Source organism: Mytilus californianus, unplaced genomic scaffold, assembly GCF_021869535.1.
Source record: "Mytilus californianus isolate M0D057914Y unplaced genomic scaffold, xbMytCali1.0.p SCAF_53, whole genome shotgun sequence".
Lineage (NCBI taxonomy): Eukaryota > Metazoa > Mollusca > Bivalvia > Mytilida > Mytilidae > Mytilus > Mytilus californianus.
Genome location: NW_026262705.1, coordinates 883300 through 908217, shown reverse-complemented (window position 1 = coordinate 908217; position 24918 = coordinate 883300). Strand labels below are relative to the sequence as shown.

The 24918-nt window shown below is 31.7% G+C and overlaps 1 protein-coding gene across 3 annotated transcripts in view; it reads left to right on the top strand.

Moving 5' to 3' along the window:
- LOC127703867 (uncharacterized) overlaps positions 1-24210 on the top strand; it is a 38990-nt gene extending 14780 nt beyond the window's left edge. For 2 of the 3 annotated variants that reach the window (XM_052207941.1, XM_052207942.1), the window contains 7 exons: positions 5555-5674; positions 8098-8181; positions 9661-9837; positions 13594-13785; positions 16322-16515; positions 19318-19485; positions 21202-24210. In XM_052207941.1, the coding sequence (XP_052063901.1) occupies positions 5555-5674; positions 8098-8181; positions 9661-9837; positions 13594-13785; positions 16322-16515; positions 19318-19485; positions 21202-21255 (989 nt within the window). In that variant the 3' untranslated portion in view covers positions 21256-24210. Of the gene's footprint in view, positions 1-5554; positions 5675-8097; positions 8182-9660; positions 9838-13593; positions 13786-16321; positions 16516-19317; positions 19486-21182 lie in introns of all 3 variants that reach the window. The other variant, XM_052207943.1, reaches the window with a different exon arrangement.
- The last annotated feature ends 708 nt before the right edge of the window (positions 24211-24918 follow it).

Genomic DNA, 24918 nt, shown 5'->3' with positions numbered 1-24918 from the left:
ACATAAAGCCCACAAAAAAAGGCTAACGTAAACTATTTTAAAATAGACTGGTTGGTCCTGTGTCTTATGGCGTCGGACAACGTGCAGTCGGTGTTGCAACGATGTCTTAGATGCAGGGGTTCGAATTCCGCTGAGGAAAGAACAAACGCACGTCTGGCGTATTGAATTTTAAGCCTAGTACTTTTTGTTAGCTATTATTCGTGTGTTTCTTTGTCCTATATGTTCTCCCATTTATTTGTATTGTGGTCCTGTCATGTGATGTTGTCGTTTTGGTGTTGTGTTTGACGTTGCGGGAGGTTTGGCATGCCACAAAACCAGGTTCAACCCACCATTTTTTTCATAAAATGTCCTGTACCAAGTCGAGAAAATGGCCATTGTTATATTATAGTTCGTTTCTGTGTGTGTTACATTTTAATGTTGTGTTTTTGTTGTGCCGTTGTTCTCCTCTTATATTTGATGCGTTTCCCTCAGTTTTAGTTTGTAACCCGGATTTGTTTTTATCTCTATCAATTTATGAGTTTTCGAACAGCGGTATACTACTGTTGCCTTTATTTGCTACCGCAAATTATCAGATCCAATATTTATAAGCTATATATGAGACGAAGTATAAATATACCCAATAGCTTAACTAAACAATTTCATATTAAAATCTACCCTCAAAATCGTCTGTACACAAAACATTGATTTTTAAGATAATTTCGCAAAAAGAATTATATATATTTTTTCTCAATTTAATACGATTTAACAAAGTAACTATGTTCCATAATGCCATGAAAAAAACCTTTTTTCTGTCAGTTACTTTCTCATCCCAAAACTATTTTATATTTCTTCCTGATGCATTCTTTGGTACATTAAACACTATTGCGGCTTCCTGAATTAGGTCTTTGGCAAGATTTTGTTATGCAGTCCCTGCAAACGCATAAATACATATATTACTGGTACTACACAATGATTTGATAGTAGAACATTTTGCTATTTCACGAAGAGCTGAGTATGAAAACACCAGTGAACAGTCAACCATCCTTACATCTAATGTATAAACCTGGTGCACGACACCAAAGGTAAAACTGATATTAAGGATGAAAAATGTCTAACCTATCATATCTGAATATATTATGGTTTAAGGAATTTGACCTAGTTGTCATAGATACAACACTTTTTTTTCTTTTATCCATTCCTAATATCATCTGAATACTCCTGTCGCAGTCAACACAAAGTGTTTTCATATGTCCTTTTTTTATGTAATACATTTGTAATATGATGACTTTCTTTTTCGTATGGTCAAAGTGTTCCGTTTCTCTTAGATTTATGAGTGTTGGCTTTAGATAACTAGTAGCCATGGTATCTGCTATAATCTTTTAAACACTTATCCATACAAATACATTAACTACTATCTTTAAGGTTGGATGTGTAATGATTGATATTTTAGTCTTAGATGTGTGATTTCTTTGATTAATTTTTACTGGCTTTTGAACTAGCTGTCAGTAACTGCGAGTACTCCCATCTGTGTTTTTGTTTGATTTATTTCTATTTGTATCCATCTGATGAGTTAAGCCTTTTTTCAACTGATTCTTGTAATTTGATCTTATGTTGTACTGCTACACATTGTCACAGGTTAAGGGAGGTTTGGCACCTTCAAACTATTCAACCCAGCCATATAATGTTTGTGCCTGTCCAATGTCAGGAACTTGTAATTCAGTGGTTTTCGTTTGTTTCTTTGTAACATAATTTTTTTCGGTCATTATTTTGTACTTAAATTATGTCGTTAGTTTTCTCGTTTTAATTGATTTATATTTGTCATTTTGGGGTCTTTATAGTAGCTGACTATGCGTCATGGGCTTTCCGCATTGTTGAAGGCCTGTGACCTGTAGTTGTTAATTCGGTGTCAATTGATCTTTTGGAGTTGTCTCATTGGCAGTTATAGCACATCTTCTCATTTTTATATGGTTAATCATTTAAAACATACATGGGAAACCCCATCACCCAGGAAAGGTATTTCTAATGGGTATTATGTTTTTTTTCCCCACAGAATCCATTTTTGTAATCATGACGTCTTCTGACTGCTGAAAGCATTTTATGTTCAGATTTTGTTTTACATTAAGGATGTGGAAAGTTGTTACTGTTGGACTGACATACCCCAATCAATTATGGATTAAGATTTTAATATATGTTAATGAGAAACCTGAATTTCCTCAATATCATTTGATTTATGTATATACAAATGTAAAATAATGATATGTAGTATGCTTGAGACAATTATCCAATTGAATCATTATTGCCTCGATTTAAGCAACTATGGGTTACAGCCTTCACAAATAAGCAAAACCCATTACATACACTGTAACAATCGACATGAAATATTTACAACAAAACAGAAAATGAAAAGCAGACAGCAATCATTGACAACCACTGTATTACAGGTTCCTGACTTAGGACAGTCACATGTAGATTTTGACGTTGTTAAACATTTGTGTGAATGTTCAACCTTCCACTAATCGTAAACAGTGGAGTGACCGCAAAACACAGGAACAAACTGTAAAAGACAGTTTGAAATGGATTGACTCATCGGATTGTCACGAAGTATAATAGAAGCAATTGACATAAAGATAAAAGACAAACAGTAGGGATCTAAGAGTGATGGCAGTGTCTGAAAGCTTGTACAAAGACATAACTAACCATAAATACCATATGTTCTTCCATGCATTTTTTAAAACCCATGTGCCATAAACTTATTTTTGCCTTTGTTTTTCTATAATAACAATGGTACTTACTTTATTTTTCAACATATTTTCCTATAAAAAATTATCAAATTCAGCAAAATGGCGAAACTCCTTCGTGGCATAATTCTGCGCACTGCTTGGAAAAACTATGAAATATTCCAGGCGCTAAAGTAGCATCAAATGGCACTTTCCTGTCAATAAATGTATATTTTCGGTCGTCTGGGAAAGTTACCTTTTTTCTATGAGATCTGAAGCTGACAGATCTGTGAGTTGATTAAACGTTCTCCTTACTCGTGCAGATCATTTTCGAGACCAATATAGCTGCATTGTTTGAAAATACTGTTTTTCAAATTGACTTACAAGATCATTTACTGCACTACCTTCTTGACAAATACGGTCATGAATATAACGTACACCTTCATCAAGGTGTGGTGTAATTTGTAACTAGAATATCAAAGAAAATAAGAGTCGTTTGGTATGATGTCCCTAGTCAAAAGCTTGAAGTCAAGGTCAACGATGAAGTTCATGTTCTAAATTTGAATTTTGCTTGTCACCGTAAAAGACAATGACAAAGTTTGTGTACAGTTGTAAGTGACGTGTCACAATGATTATATAGTTGGACCGACATGATCTTGTGCAACTTTTATAATAGTTTTCCTCCTTTCAAAATAAAAAATAAGCTGCTACATTGTAGGTTCGATGACTGGCTGTAATCTTTTGATTAGAGATTCCTGACCTTTGACGTTTCAGATTTTGGCCTTTGATATAGTTTTAATACTGGTAAATGATACAGTCATATGGTCTTTTCATAATTTTGAAATTTGAAAAAGGGTCAATGGTAGCTGAATTGTGTATATCAGTTAGGGGCGTTACTTAAACAAGTTATATTTTTTTTAGTTACTTATATAGGTAATTTTTTTGTTTTTAAAAAAACTATTAAATTACTCAACAGAGTTATTTTAAATTTCAATAGAAGCATGGACTAAATGTAGTTTTTATGAAATTTTACATTATTGTATCGCATAAAATTAAGAAATTATTAGATTAAGAATTAGTAGTTACTATTATTTGAGGAACATATGTAATTGTTTTGGGTTACAAATTATAAATAACTTCAAGTCTTAATTAAATCACAAGTTTCTATCTATCTACCTCAAGATTTTCAAGGAAAATTATATCATCATAGTCCCAAGAGACCAATCTTTGGAACAGAAGCGTCGATATATATGAAAGATAAGTGCGCGTCAGAAAGGCAATTAATGTTTCGGGAGGATTAGTTTTTATATTTCATGAAAAACATAACCAGATATCTGTGAAAAGTTGTTAAAGCTAGTAATATCTGTTTGAATGGACACCTATAAAAATAATACTTACAAAAGTTACTTACATAAGTAATATTTAAAATAGCCTCGTTTTCAGCTTAACTTGTATCTATTTTAGGTAATTTCAAATGTTACTTGTTTAAGTAATGCCCCTGACTGTGTTTTGGATGTAGCCATAGTTGCACTTATTTCACGTAAAAGAACCGTGAAATAATATATGTAAAGAATCAGTGTAAATTGTCTTTTCATATGAAACCGGAAATAAAATTTTGTAAAAAGGAAGAAGCAAGTTGTCTCCCTAATTTCACGCGAAAGTATATAGAAACCATATGTATTTCTCGAAACCGTGTAACACATGCTACTTAACCGAAAGTAGCATTGTTTAAATCGGTAGTGAAAGTTTGCAGACATGAAGTGCCAATAAAAAGGGTACGTTTTAAAAGCAAAATAACCGTTTGCTATGACATATAACATATAACAATTATCTCGAAAAGTTGAGAAACAAAAGCGACATTTCAGAAACAAAAACGACGGAAGAAATTTATTTTAAACTAATAATTCAGAAAACTATAGTATGTCTTCCCTGCGCACATATAAAAATGATTAAGGTTTAAATGAACTTTCTTAAAGATCTTAAGAAAAAAGCTTCTAAAAATAAACTTATCTTTTTAACTGGGTAAATGTTTTGAAATATAAAAAAAAGGATCAAATAAGTATTTTCCATTTGTTGCAATAATACTTATGACATTTTGTCCTCTTCAAAGCTTGATGCTGCAATTTAAGTATGACTTTTTGAGTACTCATCGATTGCCATTAAAACAAAAAAAAAAAGGTTATTATTCAAGAGCGCTTTTGTGAAGCTCACATTTTAACTGTTCGCGGTGGATTGTAGACTGTTGTTTGTATTTCTTTGTTTTTGTCAATGTGATCTTAACATTCATTGTTTCCATCACTAATAAAATTAGTCTAAGTCTTAAACTGTGATTTTAGTCTTAGCAACATCGCGAACGTGTGCATAATTAAATAATTACTGACAGTCAATTGTCAATTATAGCCATTGCCATGAATCCAGTACTCTTCAGAAAATTCGCCTTCAGACACTTCATTTCTCATGTTGCACTTGTTTCAGACAATTCAGTATGATGTTGATATGTACAGGTATACATGTATAACTACTGAACATTGATTTAACAGAACTAATTAGACTGCAAGCTTATTGTTTGAAAAGTATTGAAAATTAACTGAAAAACCTAAAATGACTTATTAATTTAGTGTCCAGTATCGTGAGAAATGTTATTGAATTTCTAACAGGCATTTTTGAATCAAAACAACATTTGGCCATACATAGCTTGATCATTATGTTTAATCATCGACATTAATTTTTTCATCTTTTCACACTATATAGAACCACACGATTAATTCATATGAATACGAAAACTATTTTTAGAGCCGTTAATCGATTCAACATTATGAATATGCAAGCAATAAACCTTGGCAAGTTTTTTTTTTTAGAACAACATGCGACAAATGAACAGGATTTGAAGAGAGAGGCTAAAAAACATTCATCCAATACATGCTCACCAGTGAAGGAACAAGAAACTGACAGTGAAGACACTATATCATCGAATGAAGGTAAACTAATAGAATTGAACAGTTAAATGAAATATTATCTATAACAAAATAAGGAAATTTGGAAATATTGATAACTGGAAGAATTTTTATTAAAAGTAAAAAAAATACAAAAATTTGAAGAATCATAAGTCATCACAAGGTCATCATCAATGAGCGAAACTCCCACTGCATAGTAAATGTTAGATATAACAGGCCCTTATATATCAAATTGTAAACAATATAAAAAAATTAAAAAAATTATAGCAGTTGACAACTAACGATAAACACTGGATTGATAGCTTTCGACGTGTGATAAGCAGGGTTTAACATGATGTTTAATACTCAAACCCGCCCCCATTTTACCTTGGAAACTAGGTAATAACACATACACATGTAAATTACAGTTAAATAGGGATTCACTAGTCAGATCGATAATAGACACAACAACGAATAACAAATTCCATGACACAACATATCGATAGTAAAGTTGTATATGCATGTGAAAGCCGGTCAAAGTCAAATTAACCATAACAATAAACTATAGGTCTTTATTACTAAAACACATTAGGTAAATATTTTGTTGGCAAATCCTTCGCTCAAAATTTTTCAGTATAAATCTTTCCAACCGTTACCTAATCGTCAAAATGACTGAATATATATGTTCACTTTTATTTCAAATACCTTAAACCATTGCCGTGACGTAAAGCCTATTCAGTAACTGTGGTTTCTGTTTCTAGAAGTAGCGCTTCCTAAATAAGTCGACGATATGGACTCACCAAATTATATTCAATTGTCTCCTTTGTATGCTTAATTTTATTCAGTTTGAATTGGCTAGTTTACTGATTTCTGTTCACTAATGAAATTAATTTAAAAACGTACCATTAACATGTATAACTTTCAAAATTTTGTTTTGCCTTCACTGCAATCACCCTCCAGGTTCGTGAACGAACCAAGGCTTATCCATTGTATCTTCTAAATAAACACGCAAATCAATATTATAGGACAGACAATAAAATACATATGAAATGTATTTTATCAATTTGGACAAGCATTTATTAAATACAGGGCCAAAGTGATTGTACGAGAGCTGCGGAAGCCATTGTTCTTTTAGTAAAATATCCGACATTGAAATAAGAAATAATGAATTTATTTAAATTTCTACCGATACAATGGCTGTTAAACGTTCAGAGGGATATTCAGAGATGAAAATTCTGGTAGCACGAATTAGTTTTTCTGTTTTTTTTTTCTGTTTTTGTCGCTGTTGTGTGACAATTTTAAGGATTAACTCAGATCTCCACTATTTTAAGGAAAACGTTTAGGTGCATATGTTGTTTTTATTACTTAATTGGTTTATATTTACATGCAGACTGTTTTCGTTACCAACTTTTGATGCAGAAACGTTATTTATAAACAAGTGTGTACCTGAAACCTTCTATTCAGCAACTTATTATTCATCCTAATGGCGGAGCTCCGCTTGACAGTCTCCAGAAAAAACAAACAATAAACAAAAATCGTACAGTTCTGTTCCCATACTGTGCTATGGTTTTAATAGTATATTAAGGTAGCAGTAAACTACTGATTTTCAAATCACATATTCATTTTTGAAATACTACTTTGAACCATCATTTCTCGGACCTCCGTACAATAGAGAAGGCATATATTAGAGGGACATTGAAACAGACAAATTCAAGGAGGATTCGACAATGCTTAACATTATTACAAAAAAGCGACAAACGACAAACCAGTCAACAACAAACTTCACAGAAAACTAAAGGCGGAGCAATACATAATCCCCACAAAAACTCCGTTAAGATGATCACTAGTTTTCTACAAGGGTAAACAGATCCTGCTTCATATGGTTAACCGGCTTTATTGATCATGCAAGTATAAATACGGTAATATGTCTCATTCGGTGATTTCACATTTCAGGAAAAAACTAAATCTTTTGAAGAGGCGACTTTCACTACTGTATGTTGTCTTGCGAAAGCCGTAAAGATTCCATAGACACTGGATGTAGCTTATTGTATACCTTAAAGAAAATTACATTAAAAAATACTTTGATAAAATATTCATGGATACACATTTTAACTTTTTGTACGCATATGAATACGCAGATAGTTTCTTCTGCAAAATTTAGGTGTTTTCAAGATAAAACCTCGAGGTATGAAAGGACATTAAATAAGTTTGTTACATGTTTTACATCAGTTTTCATCACATTTAAGACATATTTTGTCTCACTCACACATTATCAACATTCGTAATCCAATTTTGCATTGTGTTTTCTTCTTGGAGATAATTAGATATATACATCTGTTCAGTTGTCTCCCGAATACACTCACAAAGAAAAGTGATCTTATAGCGTTCACATTATGCATATATGTTTTAGAGCTTGACTATATAATGCAGTATTTGTTTAAAGCAGGTCATGTATTGTTTACCTTCAGAACAAGATTGTCCCCCAATTATAAAATGGCTAGTATTGGAAAGTAATGACTCGATTTCAACGACTAAAGGTATAACAGACACAGGTAAATACTAATATGTAATGTTGTATATATCTTGTAGTTGCAATATCATTATTTACAATTAAAATACCATTAATTAAAAGAAAATGCAACAATATTGATCTCACTGCAACTTAAAATATGTTTGCGTTTTGAGTAGGAAATACTGGCAATTGTTAACATTTATGACAGCTCTATAATGTTTTCGTATTGCTTGATTAGTAAGCTCTTTAATGGACTGATACGTGTACGATACATATTTTAGCGATAATTTTTTTTATAGCATTATATCTGAAACACGTTATCTGTGTGTGTGAATTTGATTATCAAATCAGGTCCAGTCAATAACTGATGAAATATAAGTTAGTTCTGATCAAGATTTCAAAAACGTGTTTTACCCCTCTTTTCAAAATTTGGTCATCAGTCGAACCACCAATTTTTCCAGTTCTAATGTTATATTAATAGTAAATTGATAATTTCATAATTCGATTATACAGAAAAATCAAGGCAAACAAATATGAAAACCGTAAAAATTAAGGGCATTGCATTAGCACCAAAAGAAACGCAACTGGTTGCGTCGACAGATAAGGCGATATCCGCCACGTTTATTCACATCGGTTAAAATGTAAAAATGGAACACAATCAGCAAATTTCAGATTAAACGTCTATTCTGGTATTTTACAAAATAACCCGTAAAACATATTAAGTGTCGTCTTCAATCGTTCTTCCACATAACTGCGTTGGAGAACTTTTTTCTGTAATGAGCACAACTCTGAAAATGAAGTCTGCATATTGTGAAAAGCACGAGTATAACGTCTTACTATAGATATTGAACGCAATACAATAAGACAGAGGGTATATTTCTGAGGAGAAATTGGAAGTTGAAAAATTAGAATCATCACAGTTGTCATAGATAGGATACGATGTATGGACGCTAATTTAGCAATATATAACCCGTTGCTTTAATTGAGCACTTCTACTAAGATGAACATCTGGATCAGAAATATGTTATCGAGTTCTTTGACCCATGATTACAAAACTGAAACAAAAATCATGGAAAAGACAGATGTAGGGTCAACTTTACTACGCATTGATGATACCATGCAAAGACAGCTATAGCGCACGGCTGTTTATCATTTTTAAATTATAAAAGTGTTTGTATGCAGTTTTAGTCCATTTAGGCATGAATGACTCTCAATTTCTCTTTATATATCAAAATAATAAATTATTTTACATAAATGTACTTTTTGTACTTAATTATGATAAATAATAATTAATCGCCAGTAGAAGCAGTCTAATTGTCTATACCTATATCATATATGCATGTCGTCCATTTGTAGAATATAAATTTGATATTCGCCAGATATCAAGTCTTCATATTGAAAATATTGCTTGAATAGAATGAACATAATGGAATATATTTATATGTATCAATATCAGTTTTAAATCAGTTAAAATTGGTCAAAAGCTTATACTTTTAACTCATCAGTTTCTCTTTTCCAGATGATGATAAGATTGCACATAACAGTCCTAAAGTATGTTCTATGTGCGAAGTGCTAAGTCCGAACACATTTTGCGAGGAATGCAAAATCAATTTATGCATAAAATGCATAAGTTTGCATGATAAAATTTTGAAGTCCCATAAAAAGGGAAATATCAGTTTAAAGAGGAAAGAAAAAGGTAAATACATCTACGGACTGATAACGGCTAAGGCTTCATAAAAGTTTGATTGCTTATCAGTTCTATGAAAACTCACGCCAATATTAATACTTAAGTAAAGGCAACGGTAGTATACCGGTGTTCAAAAGTCATTAATCGATTGAGAGAAAAAAAATCTGGGTTACAAACTAAAACCGAGGGAAACACATCAACCATAAGAGGAAAACAAAGGAACAATAGGAAAACTGAAGTGCAACAAAAACAAACGCCAACATAAATAGAAAAGAACTATTTGATAACAACTGTCATATTCCTGAATTGGTACAGGACATTTAAAGAAAAAATGGTGGGTTGAACCTGGTTTTATGGCTAGCCAAACCTCCCGTTTTTATGACAATGTTAAAAAATATCGCTAAAATGACAACACTACGTAACGGAAATACAGCACAAACACACGCAAGAACACTCATCACAGAGAAACGCACAAACATATTATATAATAGTCGACACAACATGAAAACTGCAGAACAACACATAATTTCCAGTGAAATAAGCAAAATGTAGGGGAAACACTCTAAAAAATGCAAATAAAATATATAGTTTGGCTTTCTTCACCAAGACTTAACAGTCTCCGTAAATAACCTTAACAAAACATTTTGAATAATGAAATACTATCATTTTTTTCTAATGAATATAATCTGCTATTCAGATAATATCCCTAAAACATTGTCATGTTTATGTGAAAACTTAAGACATACATGCATGTCAAGCCTCCCGCTAAGCACTGACACATTATAGCTTCTGAATCAGTGAAATTTATTTTATGTTAAAAGTGAGTCACCACCAATCACATCAATGGAAAACCTTTAAAGTATTTGCACGGTCATGAAACTACCGTTTCAGTTTTGACCTTTGAACCTTAAAAAACATATAATATTTTCATTTAACGATTCGTATAGAGTTACACTGGTCTTTTATCCTCCATGTTGCTGCATTATCAGAATCATCAAATGTGCATAATTTATGTTTTACATATAACACAAATGATAAGTGTCTCCTTCAAAATTTGCCTAGTTAAAACGATCCCGGAATTTACCTCTTACACCCAATGTCTATCCCTCTACTCACACTTTACGTATCACACTTTTACAAAAGCTAAGACTAGAAAACAAACTGACAATATATCAACAGACCAAATTGGTTATTACGAATATATAATTTTGTGTATTTAAGCTGTTGTGTTATATTTGTATAAACTATATCTCTTTTTATCCCTATCAGTAACTTAATTTTTTACATACATGAGGTCTCATCCTGGAAGTATATTTGCTTACTTCCCATACTTATTCCATTTTGAAAATAAAATTAAATTCCATAATTGATTGAATTATTTTCGATTGAGTTACAATCGATGCTACTCGTTATAGCACAAGTCAAGCAATTATAAATTATTTGTTCACATGTACACACAGTGAAAGGAGAGGTATATGTCGGAACTTGCTAGACCCAGGAAATATTAAAAAAATAATGAAGTGTACAATATCTTTTAATTTAAAAAAAGGCTTCCAGATAAAGTAAATAACTAAAATAAATAGTTGATTACCTGTCTGTTCTCAGTTTTTCTACCGTTTTTTGTTATATTTTGTCTTGTTTTTATTAACTTATTTTTTCCCTAACGATGGGGTCATTTTGCTAGATTGGCATGGTCATTTATCATTAAACATAGCAAAAAACTGATTATCTTTTACATTTGTATGGACCTTCTATAGCTTACTACGCGGTATTGAATTTACTCATTGTCGAAAGCCTTACGGTGACCTATAGTTCCTAACTTCTATGTCATTGGGTCTCTGGTGGCGAGTCGTCTAATTAGTAATCATACTACATGTTCTTATTTTTATATTTAATGAATGGCTATTGTTTATTTTGAATTTATTGAACCATAAAATTAATTTTTGACTCTTCACATTGAATAATCCGCTAAGCGGATTATGTAAAATGTGAAGAGTCAAAAATTAATTTTATGGTTCAATAAATTCAAAATAAATAATAGCCATTCATTATAAATAAATTTCTATCAAAAATAAGGCTCAACGAGCTTTTTATACTATTTATATCAACAATAACAACGTACACACATGTTGGCGTATGAATACACAACGTCAGAGTTGGCGTGTCGCCATAAAAACTGACAACATTGAAAATAAAGGTAATACTTTTAACCAATCAGAAGACAGTAAATACACCAAATTTATTTATTTACAATTAAATTATATTTGTATAAACAATAACAAAACTATACCACAAAACTATATATACAACATACATAATGCCTTTCGATTCATAGAGTAACTATGTATTCTCAAGTTATAAAGTTTGTGTAGAGAAGATAGTGTCGCAATTATATTATTCGTGTAATAATAACATTAAAACATCCAATTATACTGCACCAGATGCGCAATTTGACAATTACTGTCTCTACAGTAATGCATGAGGCCACACTATTTGAAAATAAAAAAACATAAAAACCAACGTTGAAGAGTAGATATAACCATAGGGGCCTATATTAAATCTCGCCACATTCTGTATGTATGTGCCTGTCCCAAGTCAGAGCCTGTAATTCAGTGGTTGTCGTTTGTTTATGTGTTACATATTTGTTTTTCGTTCATTTTTTGTACATAAATTTGGCCGTTAGTTTTCCCGTTTGAATTGTTTTACATTGTCTTTTCGGGGCCTTTTACAGCTGTCTTTGCGGTATGGGTTTTGCTCATTGTTGAAGGCCGTACGGTGACCTATAGTTGTTAATTTCTGTGTCATTTGGTCTCTTGTGGAGAGTTGTCTCATTGGCAATCATACCACATCTTCTTTTTTATATATACAATACATTAAATAAGGAAATAGACAGGAATTATATATGGAAAGTCGTTTACAAATTCTGTTCTTTTGATACCGATTTGACGGACCTCAATACAAAATTGAAATTTTTCACCTTCGGCTTTTGACTAGCAGCAATGGACGACAAGAAGAAATTCTAAATTTGACTCTGACAAAAAGAAATATAGCGCATTGCCGTTGGTGCAATTTTAGACATGTTTTCTCGAATCTTCTCTGGATTTAATTGGCGTATTTTCATTTCGTTTCGCTACAAAATATCTTCATATGTGGAAATGAACTTACCATTGATACCATAATTTGACATTTTACAATCCAGACGCGCCAGTGACGCTCGAATAAAAAAAAATAAAAAGTAACATTGATTTAAATTATTTCCATTTTGCTGCGATCAGATAAACATTTCCACTAGTAAACATCTTAAATTCTGTTTTGATTTTCTTTTCTCAAAACGTTTTCGCTGAACTTTTTCAGCTTCGAGTTTAACTGAAATCTTATTTTAATCTACTAGTTAAATGGGTTAATAAAAGTGTGTATTGGCATATAAACACAATCGAAGCTGGTTATGTTAGGAACTTTGTATTGGAAGCCTCTGCTAAAACTGTTTTGAATGAAATCTCAAAGTAGTGATTAATCATTGTTTAAACAAATATTTAAAGAAAATATGGTTATAACCATATGCAGATACCAGATGATCGATACAGGCTCCCTAAGACCATCTGATGGTATTTATTGGGATATATGAGCTTTTTCCTTTATGTGGTGGTTGAACATTTAGATTAATTTGTATAATGACTAGAATTATAATGTCATTACAGTATGTTTGTGTATGATTCAGTTTAGTAAACATAACACCGTGTTTGCATGGTGTCCTTTGTTTTGAAGGTATTGAAAGTAATGTCTGTAAATTGCCGGCGGAATGCAGTATAAAAACTGAGTGTGAAGAGCCAAAATATATCTGTTTTCATTGTGACTTAGTGTTGTGCAAAAACTGCTTTGGTCCACACCAGGAAAAACACGATGAACATAGAGTTTTAGATGCAAGTCAAATTCGCATAATTCACCGCAACCACACAGGTATATATCAAAATATAGTATATGTCTGTTTCGTCAACATATTTCGATTTCATTTTAGCGGTGTTTATGGTGAATATATATTTTATATATATTTTTTCTCAAAAACATTCAATAATTTTGATTGAAAGTCATTATTTGGTGCGTAAATGCGAGGTATTATTTTCTAGTTAAACGCAACATTCGTGGCCATGACAACGTTTCAAAAATGCATAAGAACATTTTATTCATAACAAACTTATGAACTTATATACTTTTGTTACACATGTATTTTACTGATTTCACGCTCAAAATGTGTTTTATTCATCCCAATATACAAGAAATATCAAGTAAGTTTACAAACCCCAAGGTATAAATGCTATTTCATGCTACACAAGAGCTGATGACAAAGGGTGGTAGTGTAAAACTAGTTATACGTGCGAACAAGCACCCCCTGCCTTCCATTCTAAACCATATGCCGAAAATGACGAACACACAATGACAAGCTTGCATAGTCAATATTCTGATATGGTGACAAATACCTTGAACATGGAAATAAAATACTAACCATTACTTGAAGAAGGGGATTAAAACGGCAACTCTTCTTATTGAAGCTATAAGAGAAGGCCTATACTGTTGATGGAATATTGTTCTTCCAGAAAACAAGCAATACCTTATAAGAAACAATATGCTCATAGCAGGTTTCACGAGTCTCATCATAACACTTAATTTGTCATATAGCTCAACCCGTTCTTACCTATTGATAGGTTACTGTCTTCAAAATAATTAGGTGTGCACGTTCCGGATGCAAGTAAAACGAGAAATCGCTTCGGACGCCTCAAAGTTATAGAGTGTTATTTTGATTTAATTAAAATTGGCAGTATTTGTTAGATACTACCAGTATTTTATATTGAGAATTGTCCAACAATCAGATTATGCAGACACAATAGCTAATCTATCTTGTTATCCTGCAATAGACGTTTCTTCTATACTAATACAGGTGTACAGATAACACGAAGCGATATAGGTATACTAGACGTATATAGTATCCTGGTATCCTGCCTCTGTTGCGAGCTATCTGATATGTCAAATTACTGTTTACGTCACAGTTCAATTTGGAGTCCTCATTACGGTCCACGTTTAAGTCATGTCGATTTCTTTCAAAAACAGATTCACCGATTTTGATGGGGAAAAAAAGTACAAAATTAATTGCTGGTTAAATGCAATAACTGTTTGTGTCTTTAAATATCAGCTGTATTTGTACTCGGCTCGAAACAGGAGTAATAGCTCGCTGAAGCTCGCGTTAAAGCTGTTTCTTAGCCTCGTACAAATACAGCTGATATTTTAAAGACACTAAATAGTTATTGTCTTTATACCCTTGCGTTTGAAAAATGGTAAAACAGTTTAAGGTTTGATAAGGCAACTGTTTTTACCCTTAACATCGAAAATCAGGTAGTATTTTGATTTTTCCAAATTTTCTTCAGATGTTCCCTAAATAGTAGTTTTTCATACATTTTCATACATTTTCAAGACGAAAACCACAGTTCATTAATTAGGAAGATTCCACATACTAACCTGATCGGGACGAAGAGAGAGGAATTGAGAATATCATTGGGGAAAGGTTATTTCGAATAGGGACTTACATTTGACATTAAAATAGTAACTTGCTGACCTCTTATTTCAAATGGTTCTTACACGTGCAAAGAGGTAAACAATATCCTCACGGATTTAACGGTTACAATCCGAGCAGACACTGTTTTGTATTAATACATCAGGCACATCCAAACGATCGCCTCTGCAGCGAACCTGCTACGGTTAACAAAAATACTTTTTAGTGTTTGCTGATTCGTAAAATAATATGTTGAGAATAAACAGTTCAAGATGCAATGGACAAAAAACCGTTTTCTGTCAGATATAAACGTTCGGTTTAAATGTATACATTCTTATTTTGTAATGTGATATGGTTGTAAAGGAACCACTTTTGGGGGGTTAGTCAATATTAAAAGTTAAATTAAGGTAAAAGATAAATACTAGGAGATTTTAAAATCTATTTGCCAGTTTTCCCCCTGAAACACCTCTTCAATTAAAAAATGAATATATTTACATCTTTACTACAATAAATACGAGCTTGATTGTCAACTTAATCTTAAATTTCTGGATGCGACATAGTTAGTACAATAATATTATATGGAAAATCAATGAAAACGAAGTTCAAAATTAAAATAATTAAACATTTTAGACTTTAGATTTACTGTATATATCTGAGGTTTATTATAAGTTAGCGTATGTTCAAATAACTGTCTAATCCATGGAAATAAAAGTTGAATGTTCTACAGCTCTATTATTTCCCTATAATTGGCAGTTATTTAGACTCTTTTTAAAAGGAAATGGATTGAGACTCGCAGTCGTGTCAAAAATAGCCATGACGCCGTCAGGATATTTCAGAATTGTTATTAAACTTTGTTCAGAGTATTTGTTTTATGGCGAACTGAAAATATCAAATACCTGTATAAGTTCGAAAAGTCGTGTTTATTCGAAAAGAAATTATGTTTATTTGCAGAAACTCAGAACTCTAATTATCCAGTACTGATGGTGGTGTTAAATCTTAAAAAGAAAATATCGAAGTGTGATCTGTATTTCCATCCTTATGTCGTGTGCACGAAAATAAATGAAGAAAAATTGGACAAATATCAGTTGATAAAATTTCATAATATGGAGAACATGCAAAATGCACAATCTTTGAAGGTATCAGAGGTCAGTAGTGTGTAAATTAAGAAATATCTAAACCTTAAGCAAAACATATTACAACATAATTTGTCTTTTTTTTTTGTTTGGTTTCTAACAAATTCATAGATTCAATGCACAGTCATGTTTCGATTATTTTCGTCTCAATTTTAGAGAAATTACGTTTTTCAAATCACGTACAATGTAAGCAGCACACATGTATGTTTTTAATGAAATTAAAGATAGGGTATGAGAGTGATGAGTCTTTATCGATATCGGCTGACTATGGGAGCTAGTTTAACGTTGTCAAACCATGTAAACGTCTGCGTTAATGGTCAAGCGTCATGAACCTTTACCAATATGTTTATGAACGATGACATTTATAAAGACGACTTTACAGACTTCATTCCTCTAAATGAAGAACAGTATCAGAGATCAAAACTTTTATCACATGACAATCGATTTAAAATGAGTGTTGTCTCAAGCAATCGGAAATTATTGGTATTCCTATCTTAACAACACTACTCGTGCCAGTTAGGTAAATGATACATTTTGATCATAATTTAAATGATTACATGTACCATATTGTATCTGCTACGCATTTTATTATGCTCAAAAGAGTGATTAATTATCCGTAATCTTGGCAGCTTATTAAGAGAATTATTTTCTTTTAATTGTTTTTGTTTAACAAACAAACACAAATGAAGACGTTTTATTTAACTTATTATAAATCAAATATCTCTACATCTAAATATGTACTAAATTTTCTTATATGATAGCTGTATGTATATATATGTTGATCAACAAGTTTGAAATTTTATATCCATGTTTTTTTGTGTATAAGAATATAAAATGAAAAATGAAATTTTCAATGTGTATATTTTTAAAAAGAGTCACTAACGAATATAGTAATTTGCTGTACGCAGACCACGCCTAGTTCATGCATAAACAAAGGTATTGTCATGGACATACCTGTCTTAAGGTATTGTCTGGGGCAGACCTGTCCTTAGAACTGATCAATAGAAGACTTGTCCACAAGTCCTATCTGGATCAGACTTGTCAATATGTCTGCAGCAATCTTAAAAAAATTAGACCTAGGTCTGGTCTTCCACCGATGAAGTTAACTTACTTGTCTATTTTTTTTTTTAAGTTAACTTAGAAAGCAGTCAAAAAGTCTGTCCAAGCTTACTTTTGTAAGACTGTTCCATTCGGTCGCATGACTCTTATCGTGGCTCGGTATTTGTACACCAGGCTTTTTGGTTTTTGGCTGTGGGCTTTCCTGATGCGGGTCAGTCCAGATATGCATTCGAACGCATGAGTTTTGTATTTTTTTTTCTCATTTTATATACCCTTGAATTTTATTTTACTTACTTTTTAATTTATCGGGAAAGTGTGAATACCATTATATTTGACTATATATATCGTGCTATTCACTACAACAAATAGTTTCTCGGAGTTTTTGACAGATTTGTGTTTTATTTTTGTTCGGATTGTTTTAGTCAGTTGTGTCGCATATTTATGATGTCAATTCACACACATTTGGCTGCTGACTCAAACTTATTGTCAACAAAATATGTCTTTTTAGAATGCTCACACAATGATGGCAATATGAGGGAACTACTCCCATGCAAATAGAGACTGAACTTGCTATAAAACTAAATTTAACCGACTAAATTTTCTATGGAACCATCGAGGTGACTTCTGAATACTGCCGACGGTCATTTAATTCAAGATAAAAATAATTATAGATAAAAATAAAAAGCGAGCTCTGTTTAATTTCCTATAATAGGTTTTAAAATATGTTAATCATTGTTTTTTCCTGCATAAGAATGACTTTTTTTTATTGTGGATCGAATCAGTCAACCTAATGGTTTACCCTTGTTTCACTTTCAATGTTGTCATTTGTTTCCTTTTAACAGATGACCACGCCTAGTTCATGCATAAACAATCCCTAGCTAAGGGGTTTAATTGAAGGCCACGTGAATACGGATTCAATGAGGTCAAATTATTCACTTGCATGTGAATGATTCATCAGCGATGTTTCTAAACTTATTTTGACAAAACTGAAATAAACTGGCTGCTTAAAGCGAATTTGTAGGTCCCTATATTAGTGATGGAACAAAAAACACATATTTTAATTTCCTTTTATATCTCGTAGCTAATGCCCCTGTAATGTCGGTCTTAAATTTGTGCAGAACATGGTACGTCTTGAAAACAATGATAATGTCAGTTTTTGTTGAACTAAACGGTCATTTTACTTGTCCGACCCTAGACATCATGAATACTACACGATTATTTTTTATTCTTTTAATATTTTATAGAATATAATGATAATGAGGCGAAAAAATGTAATCCTTAATGTTTATCACATGCTGAAATTTCTGTACAGTGTTAAAATGTGGTAAATTGTCTTCGTGGTGTAAACTTGTTCCTCAGATCTACACAATGTAAATAATAATGTGAATGTATGAAAACAGTATGTTTAATACGTTTAGTTGGTCAAATTCCGTAACACAGCAATCAGATAAAACAACAAAGACATGTTGTTATCTCTTTATCATAGTTACCATCGAGTAGTTTGAAGGTTTCAATGCATTGTGAGTTAACAATTATGAAAGATACAATTAATTTAAAATATGAATATTCCGTATTGCAGATAAATTTAACAGATTTATTTTGTGTTTCATTGTTTTTTTCAAGATATATATTACAGTTCAAATTACAATTTCAGTTGGCAAAATATGTGGCTTCATTGACACCTTTTTATAAAGATTGTTTCATTTAAACATTGCAGATTTTTTTTATTATGATTGTTTCATTTAAACATTGCAGAAATGTGACATCTTACAGGCAAAATTGTTGCATGTCATTGTTAAAATGAAGCGTGATGTCAAAGAGATTCTCAAGAAAAGATTAATATTCTTGCAAGACGAAGACATTTTATGGGTCTTGTTTGAGACGTCACTACTGAAAGAGATCATACTAACCACTCTATCGAAAGTATGTAGCGATTTATTGGTAAATGATGAAAACAACACATTATAAATTTGAGTTTAGTGTAATAATATTTTATTCCAATAATCAACCAATAGGATTGGACAAAAAATTAGTACAACTTATATTAAGTCCTCTTCTAACAATTACAATACACAAATAGGATAACAGCAAACACATAAATTGATTTTCATCATAATTAGGTCTTTCCACTTTTCCGTGGAAAGACTTTTTGCTTATTCTGATTATTATATTTTTTTTCTTCCGCCTATCTTCTTTTTTTCTTGCGCAGTATTATTGTTTCACAGATGTCGCTTAGATTTTTGGTTTATGATATCGAACAGTTTATACGCTTTTGAAACTGACACTGTTTAACCGAACACTTTTTCTTGTGAGCGTTATCTTCCCAAATACTATGTTTCTTGTGTCCACTACTCCTTCGCAACCGTAAAACATTACGACAAATTTATCTTACCTAATTGCTCGTTATATCTTCAGGAATAGGATGATCATTTGGACCGAAGATATCTGAAGACTCCATATGAGAGTTATTCCCCCTTATGCATTTGATATAAGTGATGTGCATTTCTAACTGGTAAACCATAAGTGATAGAGACCTAGGGTCTTTTTGAACTGAGGTCCTTCATCCAAAAAAAAAGAAGAAAATTAGGTCAAGGTCAAAGGTCAAGGTCATATTCTAAATTTTGATGTTGGCTTATTTTCACTTCTTTTCAAAAACTGTATAAGATATCTATCTTCATATTTTTACTAAATTGTTAGTTGTGACATGTCGTTACACATACATTTTGGTTGAAAAAAGTAAAATCACAAAAATACCGAACTCCAAGAAAATTCAAAAAAAAAAGTCAAAAATCAAAAAGCAAAATCAAAAGCTCAAACACATCAAACGAATGGATAACAATTGTCATATTCCTGACTTGGTACAGGCATTTTCTTATGTAGAAAATGGTGGATTAAACCTGGTTTCAAAGCTAGCTAAACCTCTCACTTGTATGACAGTCGCATAAAATTCCATTATATTGACGACGATGCGTGAACAAAACATCCAGACATAATAGGTACGCTGACATTAAATTGGAGTTTTCACCTCTATTATATTTAAAATTACGCTGATGGTGATATAAATCACCAACCATATATAATAAAGACCTTTTATCTTTTGATTTGAGGTCCTTGGTTTATGACTTTGAAATTGAGGTCAAGGTCATAGATAAATTTGATGTCCTCAATTTTGACCGTTGCTTTTACCTCATATGTATACATGATGGGACTTTTTGCATTAGATTGCAAGCTATTTGACCATGAAAAAGCAAACCGAAAGTGACATTGTGTAAATCGGAAGTAGCTTTTTTGTTGTACTTATTTAATGTAAAAGTATATAGAACCAAATATTTTTGGAATCAGTGTCAAGTAAACTATCAAATAATAGCGGAAATTACATTTATCAAAAAGGAAGTAACATTTTATCTCCCTTATTTCAAACAACAGTGTAAAGAAAGCATAGATTTTTGGAATCAGTATACAATAATCTATCACTTGACACTCGAAATGTAATGTTAAACTGGATTCTGTTTTTTTCATATCAAATATGTCGTTTTGGTTGGAAAGACCCTAATTGTTCTCTGAACAATGGGTTTTTTATAATTTATTTATTTGTTAATTTTTATGTTTTTTATTATTAGTATATGAATTGTATTAAAGGATGACATAAGGCAGCTTGATCCATCACTTGTGTTTGAAGATGAAGTGATCTAAACAGAAAATAAAGAAGACGTCTAGGACTATAATTACATGTGCAATCCTTTCATATAAATGTCCAATTTACATTTGCATTGTTTTTTGACACTTTTATTAATCAAGTAAGATATGTAGATATCTTTCCTTGTTTCAAGCCCACTTTTAAAATTATTTACAATTTGGTTTAGCTTTTTTGTTTGATTTTTAATATTGTTAGATGTTTTTAGTATCAAGTATTTCAGCAAGGACATGATAATATTTGCATATGGTATTGACAATATTTTTTGATATGCGTAAAATATTTTTTTAACCTTCGTAAGAGCTCAACATCTCAACATTGAATAATCATATTTTGTATTTCCCCTCCCAATAACCGGGCATATACTGTACTCTACTCAACTTGTCCGTCCGTCTGTTCCTTTTTTTTTTTTTATAGTTTTGTCATATAAAAATAAGAAAATGTCGCATTGTTGCTAATGAGACAACTGTCCACCAGGGAGCAGTTAACAACTATAGGTCACCGTACGGACTTCAACAATGAGAAAAACCCATAACAGATAAAAGACCCCAAAATGACAAATATAAAACAATTCAAACGAGAAAGCTGACAGCCTGGATTAGTACGTAACAATGAAAGAAAAACAAATGCGGTATACAGCAACAAACGACAACCATTGAATTACACCCTTTATTTTTCGGGTAATTAATACGGATAGCGTTTGACATCTTTAGCCGAACAGATTTATCATTTTTACATATTTAATTCATTGTATGCTGGTTCATATTCTGGACGCCAGTCTTTGCTCCTTTCTAATATAATTCACAAACAAAAAACAAATATGAAGCTTAGAAATGGAAAAATATTAAATACTAAACTCGTTCAAAGGGTATCTACACGTCTCAATCTTCAAAATCGCTTATCTAAAAATACTACCATCGCTAACATTTTTAACTATAAAAATCGTGGTTACCCTTCTATCGATAAGTGTCATGCCAAAAAATCACTTACATGTCCCCGTCTTTCCACCAACAATACGGTAAGGTCCACGTTTAATGGTCGCACATTTTCTTTAAATTTTGAAACTGATATAACTTGAAAAACAAACAGTATTATTTATTTACTCACATGAAACAAACCGGGATGCGGTATTCAGTACGTAGGTGAAACTGGACGATATTTATCTAAACGCACTCAAGAACATCTGTATCGTTTTAAAAGACCCAATAAATTCAAAAGTATCATTTATCAACACCTTAAGAAGCACAATCATCCTATTAAATATTTAGCAGTTCAACCTTTAGAAGTAGTAAATAAGCAGCCTGGTGAATCTCATTCAAAGTTTGTACGATCACGGAAAATAATTGAATTAAATTGGATTAAAAAATTACAGACAGTCTACCCTCTCGGTCTTAATGATAATATCATGGGAATTGGTAATATATCAAGAACAGATTCTGTTAACATTTTGGATATAGTTTCTAAAACTGTTCGTAAAAACCGTTCTCATGGTCGTAGAAAAAATCGCAATCAAAGAAAATTTCGGACCAATCATACCAATATTTCGGACCTAATTTCTATTTCAAAAAACAACGGCAGACATTATCTGTTAACAAAGCTCTGTTCATTACCGGTTAATAAGTTAAATAAAATTTTAGAGGATTGCAACACAGTTTCATATAGCAGTCCTAAGTATGAAATCGTTCAAATTATAATGGCATATTGTTATTCTAAACTGTTTCCCAAAATTGATCGCCCTGAAGATCATAAAAAAACAGTTTATTAAAATAAAGTATGTTAATAAAGGTTTTGATTTTGTAAATATTGCCGGTATTTTTAACGACCATTCTGTTAAAGAGTTAAATTCCGGGATATTTTGATAATACTGAGCTCCCTCTTATTTGTTATATTTACAAGAAATCTACCCGGAAATTTGTGTTTAGTTATAGCCAATTGTGTAAAGATGTTAATATCAGTGAAAATACACCTACTTCATGTAATTGCAGTAATTCCGAATACATTTATGGACCCATTTCCCATGTTATAACAGGAGATCTTAACATCGTTCAAGACCGAGAGTTAAGATCATTCCTCAGTAAAGGACCTAAATATCGTCCCCCGTCAATTATTAATTGGAATGAGTGTCGTAATATCATCCACGACTCACTCCATACTTACTGTTTGAAATGGATAAAACGGGAAAAAGCTGACAAAAAATCTTTGGACTCTTTTTTTAATTCAGTAATGAACATAGTTGCTATACGTATTCAACATTTTAAAGAACATTTCACTCTAAACAATAACCACAATAAACCTATTTCTCGTATCAAACATAAACTAAAAGAACTAGCCAAGGAATTTGTTTTTGTCCCGGCCGATAAAGCTGCTAATAATATTATTATTGTTTGACGTAAATTTTACACTGAGGTTCTGAAAAAAGAAATCACCAATTCACCAACATTCCAACTGACTCCATTTTCAGAAAACGACATCTGTAACAAACATAAACTTTTAGCTACCGCTTTACAAGCAGAACCAAATACAATGAAAGTCCCAACTATGTATTGGCTTCCGAAGCTACACAAAACACCTTACAAATATAGATTTATTTCGTCTTCAAGCCATTGTTCAACTACTAAATTGTCTATTCTTCTTACCAGTACACTTGGTACAATCAAAAACCTGATAATAAATTGTTCAAATAAGGCCTTCGAAAATAGTGGAATTAATTACTTTTGGAGTGTCAAGAACTCGTTGGAAGTACTTGATAAATTACATGCATATATTGGTGATTTTGAATCTGTTCAAAGTTTTGATTTTTCTACCCTATATACCACTTGGCTCACATTCTCATTAAGAAAAAATTCACACACCTAATTAAATGGGCATTTAAAAAGTCAGAATGTGAATATATATGTTCAAACTCTTTTATGTCATTTTTAGTAGCAATAAACAAAAAAACTATGTCAATTGGACATGCTTTGATACTATATATGCCCTTGAATTTTTACTAGATAACATTTGTGTTCGCTTTGGAGATTCCGTATATCGTCAGGTTATCGGAATTTCAATGGAGACTAACTGTGCACCACTTATTGCGGACCTTTTTTTGTATTGCTATGAGTTACAATTTATGACAAAAATCAGCAAAGACCCATCGAAACAACATCTGATACACAAATTTAATAATACTTTTAGATATTTGGATGATATTTTGGCTCTCAATAATGACGACTTCAGTATGTATACTAAAGAAATTTATCCTGTTGAACTTACTTTAAATAAAGCTAATACTAACAATGACCACTGCCCTTTCCTCGATCTTGATATCTATAGCATTAATGGAAAGCTTAATACTAAAATATATGATAAAAGAGATGATTTTTCATTTCCTATCGTTAATTATCCATTTTTAGATGGTGACGTTCCCTTGTCACCATCTTACGGTGTTTATATATCTCAACTTGTACGATTCGCTCGTGTATGTAACAATGTTTTAGATTTTAACGAGAGAAATTTATGTATTACTGAAAAATTATTACGCCAGGGTTTTCGATATCACAAACTAGTCAAAACATTTACTAAATTTTATCATCGGTATAAGGACATCATTCGTAAATATAGCTCAACATGCAGACTTCTTATACGTTCAGCTATTTCACATCCAATTTTTTATGGAAATA